General features: G+C 33.6%; 3 protein-coding genes across 6 annotated transcripts; 2 read left to right on the forward strand and 1 right to left on the reverse strand.

Annotated features, from left to right (window-relative positions):
* Positions 1 to 659: 659 nt before the first annotated feature.
* LOC114723249 (GPI transamidase component PIG-S-like) lies at positions 660 to 6,314 on the reverse strand. 2 transcript variants are annotated; one of them, XM_028909421.1, is made up of 13 exons: positions 6,060 to 6,314; positions 5,275 to 5,968; positions 4,519 to 4,603; positions 4,346 to 4,435; positions 3,851 to 3,924; positions 3,085 to 3,169; positions 2,887 to 2,976; positions 2,485 to 2,615; positions 1,913 to 1,994; positions 1,773 to 1,820; positions 1,350 to 1,422; positions 1,134 to 1,237; positions 660 to 1,050 (listed from the first exon to the last, which is right to left on the reverse strand). In XM_028909421.1, exons 1-13 carry the CDS (start codon positions 6,232 to 6,234, stop codon positions 931 to 933), a joined length of 1,851 nt encoding a protein of 616 aa, XP_028765254.1. In that variant the 5' UTR covers positions 6,235 to 6,314; the 3' UTR covers positions 660 to 930. The 2 variants fall into 2 exon arrangements, with proteins under 2 accessions (XP_028765254.1, XP_028765255.1); XM_028909422.1 differs by lacking the exons at positions 660 to 1,050; positions 1,134 to 1,237 and adding an exon at positions 1,596 to 1,654.
* A 5,251-nt stretch (positions 6,315 to 11,565) lies between these two features.
* On the forward strand, positions 11,566 to 15,423 carry LOC114723250 (RPM1-interacting protein 4). Of its 2 annotated transcripts, none has more exons than XM_028909423.1 (4): positions 11,566 to 11,698; positions 13,482 to 14,027; positions 14,229 to 14,414; positions 14,979 to 15,423. In XM_028909423.1, exons 1-4 carry the CDS (start codon positions 11,693 to 11,695, stop codon positions 15,003 to 15,005), a joined length of 765 nt encoding a protein of 254 aa, XP_028765256.1. In that variant the 5' UTR covers positions 11,566 to 11,692; the 3' UTR covers positions 15,006 to 15,423. The 2 variants fall into 2 exon arrangements, with proteins under 2 accessions (XP_028765256.1, XP_028765258.1); XM_028909425.1 differs by lacking the exon at positions 11,566 to 11,698 and adding an exon at positions 12,580 to 13,309.
* Positions 15,424 to 16,384: 961 nt separating this feature from the next.
* On the forward strand, positions 16,385 to 19,358 carry LOC114723247 (NADH dehydrogenase [ubiquinone] 1 alpha subcomplex subunit 2-like). 2 transcript variants are annotated; one of them, XM_028909420.1, is made up of 5 exons: positions 16,385 to 16,493; positions 16,946 to 17,038; positions 17,884 to 17,990; positions 18,764 to 18,837; positions 18,982 to 19,358. In XM_028909420.1, exons 2-5 carry the CDS (start codon positions 16,953 to 16,955, stop codon positions 18,985 to 18,987), a joined length of 273 nt encoding a protein of 90 aa, XP_028765253.1. In that variant the 5' UTR covers positions 16,385 to 16,493; positions 16,946 to 16,952; the 3' UTR covers positions 18,988 to 19,358. The 2 variants fall into 2 exon arrangements, with proteins under 2 accessions (XP_028765253.1, XP_028765252.1); XM_028909419.1 differs by having other exon boundaries at positions 16,390 to 16,493; positions 18,764 to 19,358.
* The last annotated feature ends 1,127 nt before the right edge of the window (positions 19,359 to 20,485 follow it).

Consider the following 20,485-nt stretch of genomic DNA (forward strand, 5'->3'; position numbering starts at 1 on the left):
TTGTCTCTCTTCGCAATGTAAGAGTTTGTTTTTGAATTCATGTGGCACATTATTCAATGAACTGTTATGTGGTATTCCACATCAGAGCCTATGTGTTTTCTGATGTTAGGTATAACTTAGCAGTTACGTTGTACGATTATTAAGCCGATAGTAGCAGGTGATACAAGCCAAGAGGACGAGAAAAATATGCCGTTTTATGATTTGTATGGAGCTCCAAAAGAAGCCGTTATCGTGCACCACATTGAAATTGAAATTTTTGCCAAAAATGGTCGATAAATTAAAAATTTCACTCGTTGAAATTAGCCGTGTCATTGTTAAATGCAATGGAATTACTTTTAACCTAGGTTTGAAGAGAATTGGCTTTATATGAAGTCAGTTGACACCTATGCCAGTAATACCAAAAATAAACACAATTAATTTAACTGTGTCCTTTAAATTCATTTGTGCGAAAATTGCTGGTACAATATACGACAATATTGCGTGAAATCTTGTGCCGTAGCTGCCCCATGGATCTTGCATAAAGTTAAAATTTTGCCGGTTATGAATAAATGGATCCTATTTCGTTCAATTTATTCCCCTATTTCTTTCCTCCACCCTTTCTTGAGGGTTAGAATGAAAAGCCATAAAGAAACCTGACCAGTCTAATGACAGAATATGGCTCTCAGTATCTCTTCCTCCTGTATATAAATTATCATGAGACCCCTTCGGTAATGTGTCAAAACAAATTTGCCGTTTCAACCGTCAACTGTCATCAGAAAATATTGCCAGGTTCTAAAATGTTTGGTGAAAGCTTCTAATTTCTATATAAACACAACAATTAAGCAAAACTTAAGGAGGGGAAGCATTTTACATGTGTTAGAATGCTTCACCCATCATCTAGATCTCACTCTACAGGGGAACCTTCACACAAACCCTCCAGGGCCAAGGGGATCAAGATGTAATTTTTGCTTTGGTCTTCCATGCCAAGTACTTCCAATTTTCTTGCTTGTACCTTTTCCATTCTCTTAAAGCAGCCAATATTACATGCATTAAAACTGGAAGAAAGAATGGCTGCAACAAGAGAAAAAATATAAGACAATGATTTACTCAACTTCCAGCTCAAGGTTTAGAATAGACAGAGTTGAGAGACAAACCGAATAGACGGCAAAACAATGCTCAAATGAATAATAGCTGATTGACATAATTGAAGGGTGAAAAAAGGCATCCTCTGCCAAAGACCTTGATTGCCTTGAGGATACTGACATTCAAATATTTTATTATAATTTAGCAACAAGGAATATAAAAAGTAAGCCTTAACATAACCAGCAACAAGATTTGATATCAATGTTCAAGTCAAGGAAGAATATTACCTGCTGAAGCATCGTATATGCCAACAGATGCATTACTTTGAGCCAATTTTGCAGCCTCTAGAGAAAACTTCACCTGCTCAAAGACAACACGTTGAGGGGATGAGAGAGAGAAAATCTAAATCCATATCTACAAGACTACAAGGTAAGAAATGATTTAGAAAAATTGGCATATAGTTAAATTAGGCATAAGTGATATTAAATAATCAATTATATCGTGATTAATAAAACTGAAAAATCGAAGTATACAATTTCTGAATATAATTTGCAATTGCATAACATATAGCTGAGATGTCTGCACGCTGCACCTGGATGCAAACGGGAAAAAATGGCATTGCTACGCTAACTTACGGATTATTGCTAAAAACTAAATAGTATTGTTTACCTATATTTGCCGCAGGCCCAAAAAAAAAAAATTGAACTCACCTGTTTTCCAATTTCATCCTTGATAATCATCCTAGGCAACGATTGTACCTAGAGAAATTTTTGAGCTTTAGCCAATAATAGCAAGCTAAATCATGTACATGTGACAACATATAAAGAAAGGACATCATTGATAACAATACCAATCTAGAAAGAGATCCAAGCGTCGTAGCACAAGTTTGAAGATTAAAGCATGTATGGTGCCGGGATAAAACATCCAACTCCCTACACATGCAGCCAATTCTTTCAGTGTCTTGTTATAAAAGTCAGAAAGCAAGGAAAAACGAACTCACCTATTTAAAGTATATGCACATATTATATGATGTAAATGGGTTCCATATGCAGCATCCCAAGAAACTAATTGAGTGAGTCACTGAAGAGGCATGAGTTAATACCACCCCATAAAATGCTTCAGCCTGTTACTAGCAATATCCTATTCATGGCTTACATACCATGCATCCCTCACAAATTGTTCTATAGGAGACCTCTTCCTTGAACGCCTACGACCATTTCAACGGGGGACTTGTGCTGTTGCACAATTACAAAATGATAATTCAAAACATTTGCCCCTTCGGTAGTCAGAATATATGCTCACTAAATCAATTTGAAATATGATGGTCATTTAGTACCTATGTGGTTAGTTTGTGCAGCTGGCATCACGCTTTCAAAAGTCATCCAAAAAAAATCATTAAGGTCTAAGAACCATTAATTTTACCATTCTGTGAAACCTCTTTCACTCCCAAGGAGGATGGATGTTCCTGATAGACCAACGTAGAGGTTAGTGGACTTAAGACCAAAAAGTTGCCGGAGCTGCCCCAAAACAACTTCAAAAACCTTCTGGAGATCCTGTTTCAAAATATGAATGCTTCAATATAGAGGAAAATAATGCATGACCATCTGCAAAAATGTGACTGTGTGTGTTCAGGTGCCATTAAATTTGTTCAATGGAAATTAAAGTAGGCACTTCAAAAAACCAGAAAAATGCAATTCCATACATCTATTTGTATAACTGATTACTCTATGTTGGTGTGCTATAGATACAATAAAACGTTAAAAGGTATCAGTATATGGCAGATACGAAACTGATAAACATTCTAATCAATGAAGAAAAGAAAACCTGTGGAGAAATCATATTCCTGACTATATCTTTAGTATCTGAGTTCTTTACACAGCTCTTAGGATTCCAGACGACAACACCTCCCCACATCTACAATATTCCAGATTGGAACCTTCAATGTTAAGCAATCTGGCAATTTCATGGGAGCAAAAATACAAAGAGAAGAGGTGATGCGATTTTAAAGTTGTGAAGATTAACCGGTGATATAAAACCATTTGTCTCAGATCTCTCTCCATTTGGAAGTATCAATTGAAGAGGGCACTCCTTTGCAGAAGGTATATACCTGTTATAAAAGACAAAGAAGCTTGAAATTTATACTCTGGCTATTATAATAGTTGCCCTACAGCTAAACATGATTTTTAAGCTAAAACCAAAAATTTGAGAAGACACACACACACATGCACGTGCATATCAGCCGAGAGAGAGAAAAGATAAAATCAGAAAAGTTATATGAAGCTTTTCTTTTTCTCTGATGCTAAGGTTATAAATAAAATGATCTAGACTAAATATTTATCTCAGGTGTAGGCCAAAGGGGTACAAATTTCTCCGGCACTGTGCAGTGTCGCTCTAATATGTAATTGGCAGCTACTTCCACCACATCGTCTTTGGGGGAGAGTACTATTTTTATGTCCTTCTCATGGGTTTCTGATAAGGGTTTTCTAAGGAGAATTTTTTTTTTTTTTTGGGTGGTTTGAGAAAGGGGGTTCGTTCCTTGGAGATCTGCACAGGGATCAGAAGGCTATTTTGAGCCGAAGTCTGGGTTGTTTACATCTTTCTTTCCTTTAGGAAAGAAACTTGTGTCCTGTCATTCTATCTTTGTAAATCATTCTTTTCTCATCCATGAATTATTTTTTTCATTAAAATGTTTATCTTCAGATGTACTTATCAATTACTCAACAAGTTATATCTCATTAAATATGCGAATAAAGCCTAAGTAATGATAGGATTGAGTTAAAGAATATACACCACAAATTGCAATATCTTTGACCTCCCGCCAGCAGCAGCAGAAGTATCCAAGTGCCACTCATTTGAATTAACCTGTTCAACAAGAAATATTGACTCAACACCAACAACAATAACATGTCTTATCCCATCAGCCACATGAATCACATAACATCATTGTACTCTATCAAACCCTAAGAAATATTGACTTAACAAAAATAACTTCTTATAATATTCCAGATACTAGAAACATTGCATAACAACGATAAAAGGACAGAATATTTTAAGCATAACAGAGACAAAGAATTCATAGCTATTTTTCTGCCATGAACCGAAAGAGGTGAGCAAATGACTCGACGTCAAATATCCTCCTTTTATAAGTGAGAATGTGAGATATCATGGTTTGCAACATGTATAGGGCTCTAGATGGAAAGGCATATTGAATACTGCAAGCTGCATTTTTGAAGTGTACATGCTATTCAATTAAGGGCTGTAAAGCACTAGACAAGAAGCGTACAAAGAAAGGAAGGTCCTTGGTACTAAATATATGACTGCCATGCCTATCATCCCAGAAAGATAATGAAGACTTCGGTGTGTAGTATAAAACCTGCCAATGATGATGACCATTAAAACCATTCAAACCCAAATTATCAAATTAGTCTCATCACTGTTAGACTTACAAGCACTCACCTGGCTTTCAACTGTTACATTAGCAATAGGTTGCAAAGCCTCAATCACAGGGTGCACTAGAACCTCGCCTACCTCATGAAAATTCCTACAATAGCATCATCATGAGAACTCTAGAGCATCATCAAGCTTATGCTGCTACACATTATAAACAGTGTCTAGTTTTTTTATTTATCAAGGAAAAAAATACTCAGCAACTGAGGTTTTTATATACCAATCCAGCAACTATCGGCCAGAATAAGCTTTGATCAACTAGAAGCACATATATTCTATAGCTGCTCCAACTTGTAATTTTATATAAATCATATCTTCTTTCACATAAAGTTCAATACACAATGATAACCGCATCCATCAAATCAAACACAAGAATTTGGCATAGAAAAAAGGGGCAAAGATGAGGAGGGGGAAAAAAAAAACAAACAAACATATTCCAGAACGCGTGAAGTTCTGAGATAACAAATAGGCCAACAACATCTTTTATTCTTGCATAAATTAAGGCTTCAAATCTAACCCTAACAATCCAGCATTAATCAGATTAGCATAATGGCTCTATACGATTTCATATATCAATATTTCATAAAACAACCAGAAAAATGACGTTTGAGAAAGGCCATGAGATGATGAAGACCAGAAAAACAATGCTCGTAGTCCCACAAAGTATTACATTTACAAAAGAAGGAAAAGAACGAAAATGAACATTTGGAAAACATTTTAACGAAATTAATGTAACTACAATATTTCAACTTTCAATATTCATACCAATCATACACCCAATCTCGTGGGTCTGCATTGAGCAAACTAAAAGATAGAACAATCTTCCCATCAGCACCCACAGGCATGAACTCTCCTTGAATCGAACCTTCTTCTTTCCCACCGTTAACAAACACCTTAACAAAGATTTCAGCTATCCTTGACACTGCCTCCTCCTCAGAAATGGTTCCAGTTATCCATGCATGACGATACTTCCCAACCACAGCTCTCACTTCCTCATCACCGTTCACCACAACAACACTATAAACCTTGCCTCCATACCCAGAATCATAACAAGACCCTAGCATAGACTGCAGCAATTCGTCAGCCTCTTCGTCATTATCCTTCAACTTCCCAATAGAATCAAATTTATTGATTGGACCACACTTCCAAGAGCATGATGGTTTCATATTCTTTGTCTCCACGCAATGGGACCGGGAATCCACAACCACGGATACAGTATAGTTATCATTACAAGTGCCACATTGCGAAGATTTGGAGCTCAACTCAAGCATTCTCTTCTCAATCGCTGATTCAAGCTCATCTGCTCCAAAGCTCTTAGAATCAAAGCCAACAAATATTGCCTGGAATTGGCATGGAAAAAGTAACGGGTTGGACTCAATCTGAGCTGAAAAAGACTCAATACTTCGGAATGGAAGTGGGGCGCGATAGATTTCAATGGATTTCCACAGAATAGGGAATCCTGAAAAGAATAAAGGCACACCAATTAGTTGTAGAAATTACAAGCATACAAACACATACAAACACAACACATAGTTAGAGAGTGTGTAGACCGAGGATGAAGGAGAAGAGGACAGAGAGACTGAGGATGAGGCGCTTCAACCCAGGTTTGGCCTTTCGCATGGTCTTAGGATCAAAGTCGGGATCGGATTCGTGTGGCTCCGACATCTGAGTCACTGGGCTCTTCTCTTCGGAAGTTTGTAACGGAGATTCAGAGATCTCCGCCATTGCAATAGCGGCAAGCAACCGAAGTTTTCTGTAACTTTAATTGGCTTCGTTTCTACTGTTCACCTTTCAGTTTTGTATCGATCAACCCCCAGTGAGCAATGTTCAGGTAAATGACCCGCACTCTGTTTTATACGCTTAAAAGTATATCAATCCATATCAATAATCAAAGTAAACGTTTTTTGGATAAAAAACTTAAAATTTATTAGGGAAAATTTATATTTTATATTTATTATACCAAGTTCTTTAACCACACATGATTTAGGTATAAAGAATTTGATATAAATATTATTCTCATAAATAATCAATATTTTGCACATAAATTAGCATTAACATTAGTATAAATTTTATCACGGCTGCATTATATCACGCTTATAAATTTTACAACAAATCATTAAACATTAAGCATTACAATTGGTCATTACTCTTCCGATTCTAAATATAAGACTCATTTAATGGGTTTTATATTTAGGATTACATTATAAAATAGGTCTTATATTTAGAACTGGAAGGAGTATAAGAATTAGAATATGTTTGGGAAAGATTAACAAATTGAAACGTTAACCTTTGTGAAGTTAGTTAACCAGTGGGTAATTTTGTGTCAGACTAGTAAAGACAAGAGGATAATATTTATCCAATTTTAAATATAAGAACCATTTTATAATGTACATTATATTACAAAATAGGTATTATATTTAGGATCAACAGAGTAATTATTTTGGAACTTTTGAATTGCATTACTGCGTCATATTCTTAATATAAGAATTGGTTAGATATTTAATTTGTACTAAATATAAGATTTTAATATATTTTGTTTTCAATGCTCATCCATTTTATCCCTCAAGTAATTTTGATAGTGATTACACATGTTAGAGTGTCTCTATTAATAGCAGTTTCAATACACATTATTAATAGGAATATTTTTAAAAAGATATCATACATTTATTATAAATAACTAATTTAGTTTTTTTTAAATATTTATAAATTAATCATCTAGCTTTTACACAGAGAACTCCTGACATGTGAACAAAAGCCTTCAATTGTGAAGCTTCACACTTTGATAATAATCTTGAATGGTACCTTCGCCTAAAATAACATTGGGGTGTTTGACAAGATGAAAAAGTGCTTTTCATAAACATTTTTTTCATAAAACGAGACAGACTTCTTCATATATTTATTTCGTATATCGTAAAAATATTTTTAAAGCTATAGTTTGACTCCATTTAAACATCCCCATTGTCGAGCAGCTCATAGCATCTCGTTCACGTGGTGGTGATATCACATAGCCCGCCAAAAGTTCGATCAGATGTTTCAAATGTCTCAATGAGGTGGTGGTATAAGGAACGCTGTGCTTGCTGCATATTATCATCATAAAGGGTATCCAAATGAAGTTCTAAATATTTACCACAGGACATTTTCAAAGGAGTTAGACCCAGTAGTTTTGTTTTTACTGTGGCATTGAAGGTGTGCAGCAGGTTGCTTGATTTGAAAATAGGAGACCTGCTTTTCAAGTGTTCTCTTTGATGCCTCACTAAAATATCATACTTTGGGCTGCTTTGATTTTGGGCTTAGCTCAGAAAAAAACTGGAATCATTGGTAGGGATGTAGAGTCTAGGCTGTGAACCTGACCCCTTTTTCTTTTTTTCTTGAGAAGTTCAGGAAAAAAAGGAGCTAAGTGGAATTAGATTCCAGTCCTTTTCTACCAAGTTCCTCATAGTACTCGGGCAGGCATCAAAATAGGAAGAAACAAGTATCCCCCAACTTGGCCAACGCATTAACAGCATTGTTTGCTTGCCTTCCAGTAAAACATAACCTGATCTCCCAGTCATACATCAACGAATCATGAATCTGTAAGAACAGAAGGCTACAAGAAGGAGTAGGATGATCTTCAGCTAGAGAATCAACCAAACTTTTTGCAATTCAAGTATAACTTTCTTGAATCCAAAATCTCAGGCCAGTTTTAGTCCCTATACCCTAAGCTTCCGCCTCCAAGACACTGCAACTGCATAAACCAATCTGGAATGAGAAACCCACTATCCAATTACCAAATTAGTCTGCTATGAGCCTGACTTTGTTTGTCTCATAGTGCACTTGTTCACAGATCGATTGTCTCGAGTTGGGAACATCCATTCATAGGACTGGATTTGGAGCGAGTCTCTAGAATTGCAGTAATTGATATGTATTTTGACTGTGGACAATGCATGTGCCTTTTTAGTTAAACATGAACAAATAGAATTTTTTAAAATTTGCCGAAATAATCATATTCCTCATATTATTTATGCTTATTCTATGAAAACATTTTGAAAACAAATTATTAGTTGTGTCACCAAACTTATTAATACCGTTATATAACTTGTCAACTATATTACAGAAATTAAAAAATTCTCAATTCATTAGACACTTAAAAATCTTTTAAAATCAAAATACCTCTCAAATCATGTAGTCCATAATGTTATTAGAATTATTAATATCTTTACAATAGTTATTAACCGTATAACTGAAATTGAAAAAAATCTTACTTTCACAATTTCCTTAAAAGCAAGTTATTAATTGCATTATTAAACTTGTTAATATCATTATATAACTTATCAACTACGTTTACAAAAGTTGAAAAATTTTCACATTATTATGCAGGATAATAAATGGCATAAGTAAATGTACAGATATTATTTGGCATTCGCTTACGTATCACAAAGTTTTTGAAAGATTAGTGAATGCATAATAAATTAAAAAATTTTCATCTTCTATAACATGACTAACAAATTATGTAACAGTATTAACAAGTTTCATAATCTAATTAACAACTTTTTTTTTAGGAACTTGTGAAAAGAGCGATTTTTTTTCAACTTTAATAATACGGTTAACAATTCTTGTAATAATATAACAACTCTAATAACATTATTTACCATGTGATGTGAGAGGTATTTTGATATTGAGAGATTTTTGAGAGCCTAATAAATTAGAATTTTTTGTTAACAAATCATATAACAATATTAACAAGTTTGATAATGTAATTAACAACCTGTTTTGAAAATATTTTTATAGAATAAGCATAAATGACATAAAGACAATTATTAAAATAAAATTTTTCTTACTGAAATCACTATTTAATATGAATCCAAGAGGGGGGGGGAAGGCAAATCAATGGATCGTGAGTCAATGTAAGCACAATGTGTTGAGGAAGTTTGACACAAGATAAAACAGAGTGGTAGGCGAGCTGCTTAAGAAAATAACCTCGCTTTCCAAGCTCAAATTTTTCTCTCTGTTGACTCACTACTTGGTGTTAAACTTGTGATTTACTACCTCATCTTTTAATATAATTATTTATTTAATTTTATTTTGATCTTAAATATAAGATCTCAATTTATTTTGTTTATTATATTTATTTATTCTTTCATGAGATAGTCCTTGTAATAATGATAGTTCTAACCAATACACTTGATTAGCAACGATATTTTAGAAAAGACAATACCTATTTATTATAAATAACTAACTTAATTAATTTTTTTAATATACTCAAATTAGTCAACTAGCTTTTATATTAAATATCAGAGATAGTATGATTTATTTCTAATAGGGTCAACCTAAATATCAAGATATTTACGGAGCCTAAAATCCTAGGTTAAGAAAATAAATCTATAATAAATTTACATCACCCTACTTTGTTTATTTAGGGAGTGTTCGGATGAAATACAAACAATGATTTCAAAAATAATTTTATGATATACGAACAAATATGTGGAAGAGTATGTTTTGATTTGTGAAAAAATACTTTTCAAAAATACTTTTCTCAGACACCAAACATTCACTTGATCTGCCAAGATAAGAAGCTTTTGTGCCATTACCCCAAAACACCATTGGAAGCATACTTTGTTGATAAGTGAAAAATAACTCGTTGAATGAGTTTAAGCACTTTTTTCTTAAATCAAGAAGATTAAAAGATGTGGGAGGTCCTGGACACAATAGTTAATAGTCAATAATGCTAAAACCAATCTGCCGACAAAAGCAAACATACCCGGCTGGCAACATCGTCCTTTGATTTTTTTTTGTTGACCGGCGACAACGTCGGAACGTCCTTTATATTACTTGTTTATTTAGTAGTTAGTTTTTCCTCCACCCAATTGCTTTTGTGAAATTCGAAAAATCATATTATAAAATCATTATTTAGTTTATATCTCAAATTTCATCTCAATTAGTTTATTGTATGAAGAACTCGAATATTAATATTAGTGAAAATAAATGAAATGGCTGTTTTTATCTTATTCTTTGTCACTCTTTCTCATAAATAATTATGGAATGAGTGATAAATGATGTATCAGAACAGAGTCTAATTTTAGATAAAAACATAGGGATCTTGGGAGTTAGCAGACATTAAAGTACAAAGTCCTTTGTTATTTGTTAGTAATATAATTAATTAAACTTTTATTCATATTCATATTCTATGGAAAGATATAGGATAGTGTCGGATACAATATCTTGGAAAAATTGGCCTTCATTGGAAAAATTGGCCCTCATTAAAAATTTAGTCAACAAATAGTAACTAGATGATAGATTGGATAAAGAAAGTTGAATTGGATACAAGATAAATCTGAAAAATCACTTTCAAAACACTAATTCAAATACCCAAACTGCATAAAAAGAAAATAATTTGCACGAAATATTATTTAGGTATAAGAAACTAATTTACATATAAAGAAGATAACTTACCCATAAAGAAAGTTTAATGTTACATATCCTATAAGAGAAGATGACTGTAAATAAGGGAAAATGAATTACAAATAAGGAAAGTTGGGTTGCACAAAATTTTTAGAGACTACATACCGATTAATTTTTTAAGAAGAGATTTATTCCCAATTTTTCCAATTTTTTAGAGGATAACAGATAAGGAAAAGAATTTTTTTCCTAAAAAAAATTTCAACTTTAAGAGAAATAAACACTTGTGGCAAAGTAAATGAAAAATCGCAAAAAAAAAAAATCTTAAAAATAAAAAAATCGTATATAAGGATCATTCATAAAATTGTTATTATTTGTTTATTAATTCTTATCAAAATCAATAGTAATATTATAACGGTTCTTATTTGCAATTTTTTTTTTATTTCTAACTTTTTTTTTGGCTGTTTTCTCAAAGTAAATTTTTGTAGAATTTTTTTCACCGCTGAAAAAAAGAAAAAGAAAAAGGAAAACACCAGATTGCAGTGTTGAACGAGGGAAAAGCTCTGAAACAGCGACGAAACTCGGAATTTACAGAGAGAAAGCAAGATGGAAGAGAATGGTCAGACGTTACCGGTGGCACCGGTCAATGATAGTAAAACCTCTCTCTCTCATTTCGCTGGGTCCTTCAAGTCTGTGGAGGGGCTTCTTGCGTTGAGTTCTCTACGTGGTCTGGTCCGTCAAGCTTAATTTCTTGACGAATTAGTCCCGGCAATTTCTGAGTTTCTTTGCAAGTTCAGCTCAGAAAGAAATGGCGGTAAGTTTTTTCTTTCTCTTCTCTTGTGTAAGTTCTCTTTTTCTTAGGTTCGTCACGCCTTGTCTCTCTGTGTTGATGAGAAATCGGAGTTTCAATCACCTGCATTATATTGCCTTTCCCCTCCCTAAAAGTAGAGAATTTCTTTTTCTTCATCTTCTGATGTCTTTATCAAGTTGAACGAAGTTAGACTCTGTTTGGAAGCCAGATCGAGCATATTCAGTTAGAATCTCGTGATGTTTAGTTTTATTGGTTTATCCTTGTAACTGGCAGCTACTTTTATAATTATAAACCATAGTGTTTAAGTTAAGAATAGCATGATGAATCGAGGCTCCTTTCTTTCTCCTTACCCTGAAATAAATTTTTGGTGAGGACTATGGAAAAGGAAAACTTAACAACACGGTATTTGTGGCAAAGGTGCATCTTTGTCCTTTAACTTACCTTAAGTGTGTCTTTCCCTGTTCAATCCTAACATGTTAAATTTTTAGATTTTTCAAATGCTGACTTACTAAGCATAATTTCTAAAAATAGCAATGATTCGCATAAAAAATTATATCAGTGATTTAGAGGACCGAAAAGGTACTTTATGAAATTAAGGGATGAAACTGAAATTTTGTATGAAGTTATAGAACCAAAACACGCTTTCATCTCTTTGGTGTTTCCTCATGTTGAATCAATAGAAGCTGATAGTTAAGCTGTACAAGTTTGTTCGTTCGAGATATTAGTTTTCCCTTGTTTGTTGTTGGAGATAGCTACTTTTACAAGGAGGACCCTATTTTCTGTTTATATTGCTACAGGGAGTTCAATCAAACAATACATTTCTTCCGAGCACACAGCTCTCTCTCTCTCTGATTACAGTGTGCCATATTTGCAGTAATTTGCTTTACTTGGTTGGAGAAGTGCTTGAATTTTGAAGTCTAATATCTAATATTTCATTTGCATTGGAAGAGATTATCGTGCTGGCTTTGTTGTGGTGCTTTGCATGATTTTCTTTTTGAGTTTATGAGGAAAACTTTAGTATGAAATGCCCTAGATTTGAGATTAAGCTTTATGTGATGCTAAATCAGCCACCGTCAACAGTTGTTAAAGATGCTATTTTTAGCACTTTTTTTTTACTCAAATGGCTACATTTTTTCGTTTGATTATGCACAAAAGTACATTTATAAGCTAATACTTACCATAGGATTTTGCCACAAGATGGCTGAAAGGGAAGGATCAAATAAATTCTTCCAACACTGAACTATGTATGTCATCAATCATCATCACCATCTCTTTGGAAGTAACCTTGGACACGCTGAATCTTTTTCTTTCCTTTTCTTTCTTTCTTTTTTTGTGGCTTGTAAGAGAAAGAAGGATATTTGATTCTGTTTTCTGTTTTGATTTAGGATTTTGTTTGAATCAATGTAATCTTTTAGATGATTAGGGCACTATAAATATGTGCTAAAACTCTTCATTGGTACGACCTCTGGCATTGAATAATATGAAGAGCTTTCAATTATTTTCTCCTACCTCATATTCTTTCGACCACTTCTCCCACCCTTTCTCTCCTTCCCTTGTTTTTCGGCGTTCTACATCATCCTCCCCTTTGTGCCAAAATTTAATCTTCATTGCCAGGTAAGACAAACGAGCTTTTTGTTTTTTAAATGTTTTCTTTTCTTCACCATTTTCTTCACCATTGACCCTTATCCTGATTTGTGGAAGCAAACTAAAACTTGTATTTGGGGTTCTATTTATTGATATTTTACTGGGAGGTTGACGGGCTCTTTTTAATGTGTCAATGTGACAGCAACGCGCTCAAGTACCAAGATTTGGCAGTTGGGAAAATGAAGATAATGTTCCTTATACAGCTTATTTTGAGAAGGCACGAAAAGATCGAACTGGCTCAAGGATGAATCCAAATGTTCCTGAGCGGAATCCAGATTCAGTTCATGATAATTCATCTTCTTCTGATCTCCCACCTACTGAACCCATGGTTAATTCAGAGGATGAAAATGGAAAAGGATCAGTGAGATCAACACTTGAATTACAAAAGAGCACGGATGATGTTGCTCCTAAGCCTTCTACTGATTTTCCAGCTCGTCATGACAGTATGGGTGATAGAAGTGGCAATGATTCAACACATCGTCAGGGAGTTGGTTCTGCTGACACTCGTCAGAAATTTGCAAAACAAGGTACTGGGTCTGAGTATATTATTGAACGCTCACCCCTTCATCGCTTGGTGAAGACCCCAGGCAGAGATAGTCCCTCTTGGGAAGGAAAGAATTCCTACGACAGCAGCCATGGTACACCAGGAAGATCCCGACTCAGAACACCTCATCGAGGCGATGAATCTGTTAGTTCTTTATTTATCCTGCCCTGCTGTTTTATTGTAACATCTATTCTTAAGAAATGAAAAGTTTTAATACATATCACATCAAGAGTAAAACCACATTTTGGTCATTCGAGACAGCCCAGTACCAATTGGCTCCCTGATTTTATGAATAAACTCAGACCTTGGAATTAAATTCTAATCTTTAGCATTCCGGTCTTGCAGCCTGACAAAGCTGCTGCTGTTCCCAAATTTGGCGAGTGGGATGAAAATGACCCTGCATCAGCTGATGGTTATACTCAACTTTTCAACAAAGTGAAGGAGGAGAGAGCTGGTGGCGGACAAGCGCCCGGCACACCCACTCAGAGACCATATATTGTCCGGAACCAAGATATTAAAGACAAAGCAAAGGTATGCCAACAACGTATGATGCATGTTGTGGCCAGAATCAAGTTGCACAGATACGTACTTTACCAATATTCTTTGGTTACTTGAAAATCCAAAATATGAACCTCTTAGGCTTTTATAGGTACACCTACATATTGAATAAATTGTAAGAGCACCTACAAACTTATTCTTCCAATATTGATATGAAATCTTACTAACTCAAAAGTTATAATAACTATGCACAGACTTGTGCGGAAAACTTGGTTATTGCATATTACTTTGATTTAAGCATGGTGGAAACTTGGATTACTATTTTGGTTGATTATATACTCTAGAAGGTTTACAATTATCATAAGAATTTTATTTATTCCTTGTTTATATGGTAAGTTTGGATTTGCCCGTAACTTGTGCTTTGGAATAGTTGCGGTATCTGGTCAAAAAAAGAAATAGTTGTTTTCTATGGTAACCATGTCAGATACAATGATGAAACCGTACCTAGCAGTACTTTTGTTATATTGAGAATAGTTTTGAAAGTTTGTAGTTTTTCCCTATACTGATGCTTCTATCTTCAAAACCTCGTTTCTTCAGAGTTGGTGCTTTGGCTGGTGCAAATAAAGATTTCTAGAAAGAGATGAATTGGATTCTGAGCAGAAAGAGAGATAAAAAGTATTCTTGTGATTGATCATGAGGTCTGTGGAGCACTTGTAAATATTCAAGGACGAAGGATCTCATGCTGCGGCAAAACATCAATGAAATGCATTGATGGTAACTACTTTGTGAGACCAAACTGAAACCTGATGCGATTATCAAGACCAAAATATACTTAATATATATATATATATATATATATATATATTATGATTTGTTGAACAAAGGCACTTACCAAGATTATGGTTTTTATTTCGTTTTCTTTTTAGCAATTTGTTGTGTCATTGCGTGCTTCGAGTTTCAACTTAATATTTATTTAGCTGGAATCTTAAACCATTTTGATTATATAATTCTTTCCTAATGAATGGGTGGGTTGTTAAATGGATCTCTTGTGTCCTGTAGCTTTATTTGAATGGTCAAATATCTTATTTTTGTGGGGTAAAAAGCTTTGTTTGAATGTATGTCAATTAAAATTCCACAATATTGTAACCAAAAATAAAAAAATAACAATTCCACAATACAAACATGGTAAACAATGAATTTTTCTTCTGTACTGGAAGAACATTTTCCGTTTTAAATCTAATCCAACTTAAATCCAAACTACTTGATAGCAATGTTATGATTTGGTTCATTAAATTGGTCGAAGTAATGGTTTATGATTCATTAGTCAGATCTTGGTTGGTAATAATTGAATTATTATATTTTAATTCTTTTTTGGAAGTATAATTTAATTTTGATAAAATTTCGGTGTTTTAGAATCTTGTTACTTTCTTCTTCTTCTTCTTCTGAAATGGTCATCAAATATTTTTGGGAGATAACTCACAGCTAAATTCAAAATTTTCTTATTAATAGCTTTGTAGTCTAATGGTTTAATCCTACCTTGTAACCTGAGGGTGATGTTATTTGGGTAACATTTCAGCATTTTTGAAGCTTCCGATAAACCAAAATGTTTTCTGCCAGCGATAAACCAAAATTAAACATAAATAAGTCTTCCAAATTTTATTTGATACTAACAAGATTGAAGAGATTTATTTAATATCTATAAGGTAAATTGTATAATCTATAATTAAATTTACACGTTAATGTTCATAAATCAAAATTTCATATTTATAAATCCAATTGTTTTATTTAAAATTAAAATTGTAAAGATTAAATCTGACTTGTTAGTATTAAATAAAATGTAAGCACTTATTTATTTTTAATTTTTTATGAGAAAACTATGGTCCTTAAAAAAACAAAAAAAGCTCTGGTAAAAAAAAAAAAAAAAAAAAAAAAAGCAAAACCGAATAAATTCCATAGCTTCGTAGAAACGCCGTCGTATCCCAAGAGCAGCCGAAGAGGACATCGGGGAAAAAGGAGGCAATCGGGACGCGACCTTTTCACTGGTGCGTATCGAGAGATCTGAGGAGGTAGGAAGACGGTGGTCGTCTGAGAGACGGAGAGCAACTTAACGGAGTGAGCTTTGTCTTCCCTCTATCGCTTATATTCTATTTCTCTGTTTTATTTTCATTTAATTTCAGAAATATCTTCTCATTTTTATTCTCTTCCGTCGGTTTATTTATCCCAGTATCCCCCAATCACCACTGTGGTATCTGTTGTTTAATCTTTGTCTAGATACTGATTTCTGATAATGACTCCCCTTCTGGGTCTAAAATTTTTTCATTTCTGATGATGTATTTATTTGTTTATGTTTTATTTCTGATGCAAATTAAATTTGAGGACTTGATTGTACATGTACATTGTTTCAGAACAAAACTCTGATCAGGATAATTTAATATGCCTAGCGACATTTAGATATACGACGGATTTCTTAAATGTCTTGATCGTTTATTAACAGTTGGCTTTGCTTCCTCGTTGTTTTCTGGCAAGGCAATTTAATTTCTCATACTCTATATTTGAGCCCCCAGGTTAGCAATGGCATGGAGAGGAAATCTTTCGAAGTACCTGAAGGAGGTTCGGTTTCTCATGTGCCAGACATCGCCTGCAAGCTCAACCACAAGGTCATAATTGTAGTACACTCTCTCAATGTTTTAAGAACCGGACCGGACCGGACGGTCGAACCGGTTGAACCGTGACCCGGACTCGTTAACGGCTCGGTTTGGATCAAAAAACCGTTCATATAGTTGAGCCGGATTGGACCGGAGTTGAGCCGTTATTAAGCCGGAAACCGGAGTTGGACCGGGAACCGGAACGGTTTTCAGAAAACCAGACGGTTTTTTAGCCTGACTGAAAAAATACTAAAAATTTAAAAATAATAGAAGAAAAATAAAAAAATTGATCCCCTTAAGTATCCTAATATATTTTTAGACTATTTATAACCATAGAGTATTATTTCATTGAAAATTTCATATATTGTGGTGTTAAAATTGTAAGTCGCTAGTCTTTTTGTTTTGATATTTGGTCTATCGTTTAAAAAAATATTTTGATTTGAATGAATTGATAATTTGTAATATTATTAAATATTTTAAACATACATAAATTTAAATATATAAGGTTTTAGTCCATTTTCAATGATTTCATTATAATTTTAGATTATTTAAATGCATTTCTAAATTATTTAATAATTTGATATTTTTCATATATACTAATTATATGTATATAATATTGTTTTAAATTAATTATTGCATCACCGGTCTGACCAAATGGTCCGACCGATCCGACCGATTGAACCATGACCCGTTGATCTTTCCGGCTCGACTTCCGGTCCGGCTTTTAAAACATTGCACTCTCTCTTGATAAATATTCATGACTTCTCTAACCATATACATCCAATTTGCTCACTGATTAAACTTAAATACATCTACTATGTATCTAAGCCTGATATGAGCCCTCATTGTTATCCCAGGGCATTTGTGGAAAAGAATTATAAGGAGCTAAAGACATTGAACCCCAAATTGCCAATATTGATCCGTGAATGCAGTGGGGTCGAACCTCAATTGTGGGCAAGATATGGTATCACCTGCCGTAAATCCTATTTTATGTTTTTTTGGTGATTTGAGTTTCTTATGCTGTAGTCGTGTATTCCCTTTGGATGACACTATTTCACTGCCTTTTGTGCCCTTAATTTATGTCGGTATTTTCAAAACTTGAAAAGGAAAACTACTGTGTTGAGGCTGAATTCTGTTATAGCTTCATTTGTTAATGCAGAGTTTGAGCTCTGTTTTTTAAGTCTGCGCGTTGCATGGATCTATTGTATGCTTGCTTTGAAATTTGTAGAATGGCATATCATGTTTGACTGTAACCATGTTTTTAACATAATATTTTTAAACTCTGTTTGATTTCTTCTCATCAGTTGAGTTGTAAGACTGAATCTTAGGATTTGCATTTTTACAGAGAGACATCTGATTCCAAACTTCTAGAGTTTTAATCTTGGCCTTTTTCTTTGCGAGAAAAAATAAAAGTAGAATGATTGTTTGTAAAAGATACTTATGCTGCTGTGTGTGTGTTTTTTTTTTTTTTCTCGTGCCGGCGGGTGGGTTGGGGGGAGTGAATGAAAGAAATGGGGACATTTTGGAAGAAAAGTGATAGAAGCAAGTTCTTCTAAAATTTCATTTATCTTTCAAAATCACCATATGCAAAATCACATCAGCCTTTTCTTCGATTGACTTAACATTAGGATCAGTTATCTGTAATCTATCTTTCACAGGGGCATTTGTTGCTGTTGTTGCATCCTTTCAAGTAGAAGTCCACAAAGTAATTTTGCCTGTGTTACTTGTATGTCACAGACTTGGGTGTTGAGAAAGGCATCAGATTGGAAGGTTTGACAGAGGACCAGATTTCTAAGGCACTTCAAGATCTGGTAAAAGCTGGAGAGTCTTTGAAAGCTTGATGTTACCATATTGCTGCTCATGAACGGTCTGAAAGGGAATAAGTAATCTCTGTTGCAGTACGTTTATTGCAGACTACTAAGTTTTTCCCTGTCTGATAGTTTTCCGGTGTTCAGATTTAATCTCCTTTCCTTGCTTCTTCAAGACAAAACCATGATTCAACTGAGTCTTGAACATGCTTTTTGACTGTTGAGTACTTTATTCAGAACAGAGCTGAAATCATGTTATGATTCGGTTGTTGTATTACCTTTCCAAGCATCATCCTATTCGCGTCACAATTAACTTGTTGTGATTAGGCTTGATAAAGCATAATTTCTACTGCCGAAGATTATGCTTCTGGTCATTTTATCTCTCACCTCCTCCAGTGCTAATATTGGGAGGGGAATTTTTTAGATGCCCGGATTATAAGATTATGACATGCTTGTGAAGTTCAGCAGTCAACTTCGTATTCTATTCATTTTGGTTTCAATGTGGCAACGTATTTTAATCAAAAGAGCTCAAGGAAGCAACAAAACTGGGTGTGTCATATAGAACAGTAATTTAATCGTTATTATAGTTAATCACCATTATTGTTGTTCTACTTAAGCTCACGAGATGCATGTATTCAATGTTGAGACCGTGCTTCATCCTCCTTCAAACTGGCTTGATCTCTGACATCTTGGGGAAAAGAGGGTTACTGAAAACCGTCTTTATATTGGATGGTTTGGTATTTTGATGATCCCTACATTATTGACCGCAATTTCTAAATTTATTGTCGCTTTTATTGCTGCCCCTCCAGTAGATATTGATGGTATTTATAAGCCTGTTTCTAGATCTCTATTTTATGGAAATAATATTATTTCTGGTGCCAGTTAAAAGGGCTTACCTGTCTTCAACAAACCTGTAGTGCCAAGTCAATTTATTCTCTGACGATGACAGTAACATTTTAACAGAATTACATCATTGGGATGAAATTAATAATGATCAAACTATTGGCATCAAATCGATAATTGAGAGATAGTAAGATGAAAATCAAAAGTTTCGTTTTCCCTTTTTTTGGGGTATTTTATTTTCATAGCTTTTAGCACTTTTATAATTCTTGATAATAGTCTTGGGGGTAATTTCTTTAAACAACTTTTATTCTTAATTTTCTTTATACTCCGTCTTTTAATTATGAGAAATTGTTAGTTGACTATTAATTACATTGTTAATTCTTATTTTGACCAAGATGCCCTCATCAACATAACTATTATTAAGAATAATTTCAACACTCATGTTTCCTCAAAAAATAATAATTCTTAACATATCCAAACTTTTGATTAAATTTGATCATATTATAGAATAAAATAATTTTATAATTTATGATCATAATTTTTTATCATTTCAATAATTTTAAATTCTTAATCTCATTTATCTTAAATTATTTATTTAGTTTTATTTTAAATGCATAAGTGAGCTAAAATAATCTTTTAAGCATATTATTTTAAATTATTTCACATTAATCATAAAATGGTAAAATTTTGATTTTTTTTCCTCTGTTTTTTAAATATGCAAAAAATATGAAAAAATAACTTAAAAATTTACATGATGAGGTAACTTAATAAATAAAATTTACTTCAACATAATTTTTTTAATTAAAAA

Source organism: Neltuma alba, unplaced genomic scaffold (genome assembly GCF_004799145.2).
Source record: "Neltuma alba isolate B1F8T4 unplaced genomic scaffold, ASM479914v2 tig00012127_pilon, whole genome shotgun sequence".
Taxonomy (NCBI): domain Eukaryota; kingdom Viridiplantae; phylum Streptophyta; class Magnoliopsida; order Fabales; family Fabaceae; genus Neltuma; species Neltuma alba.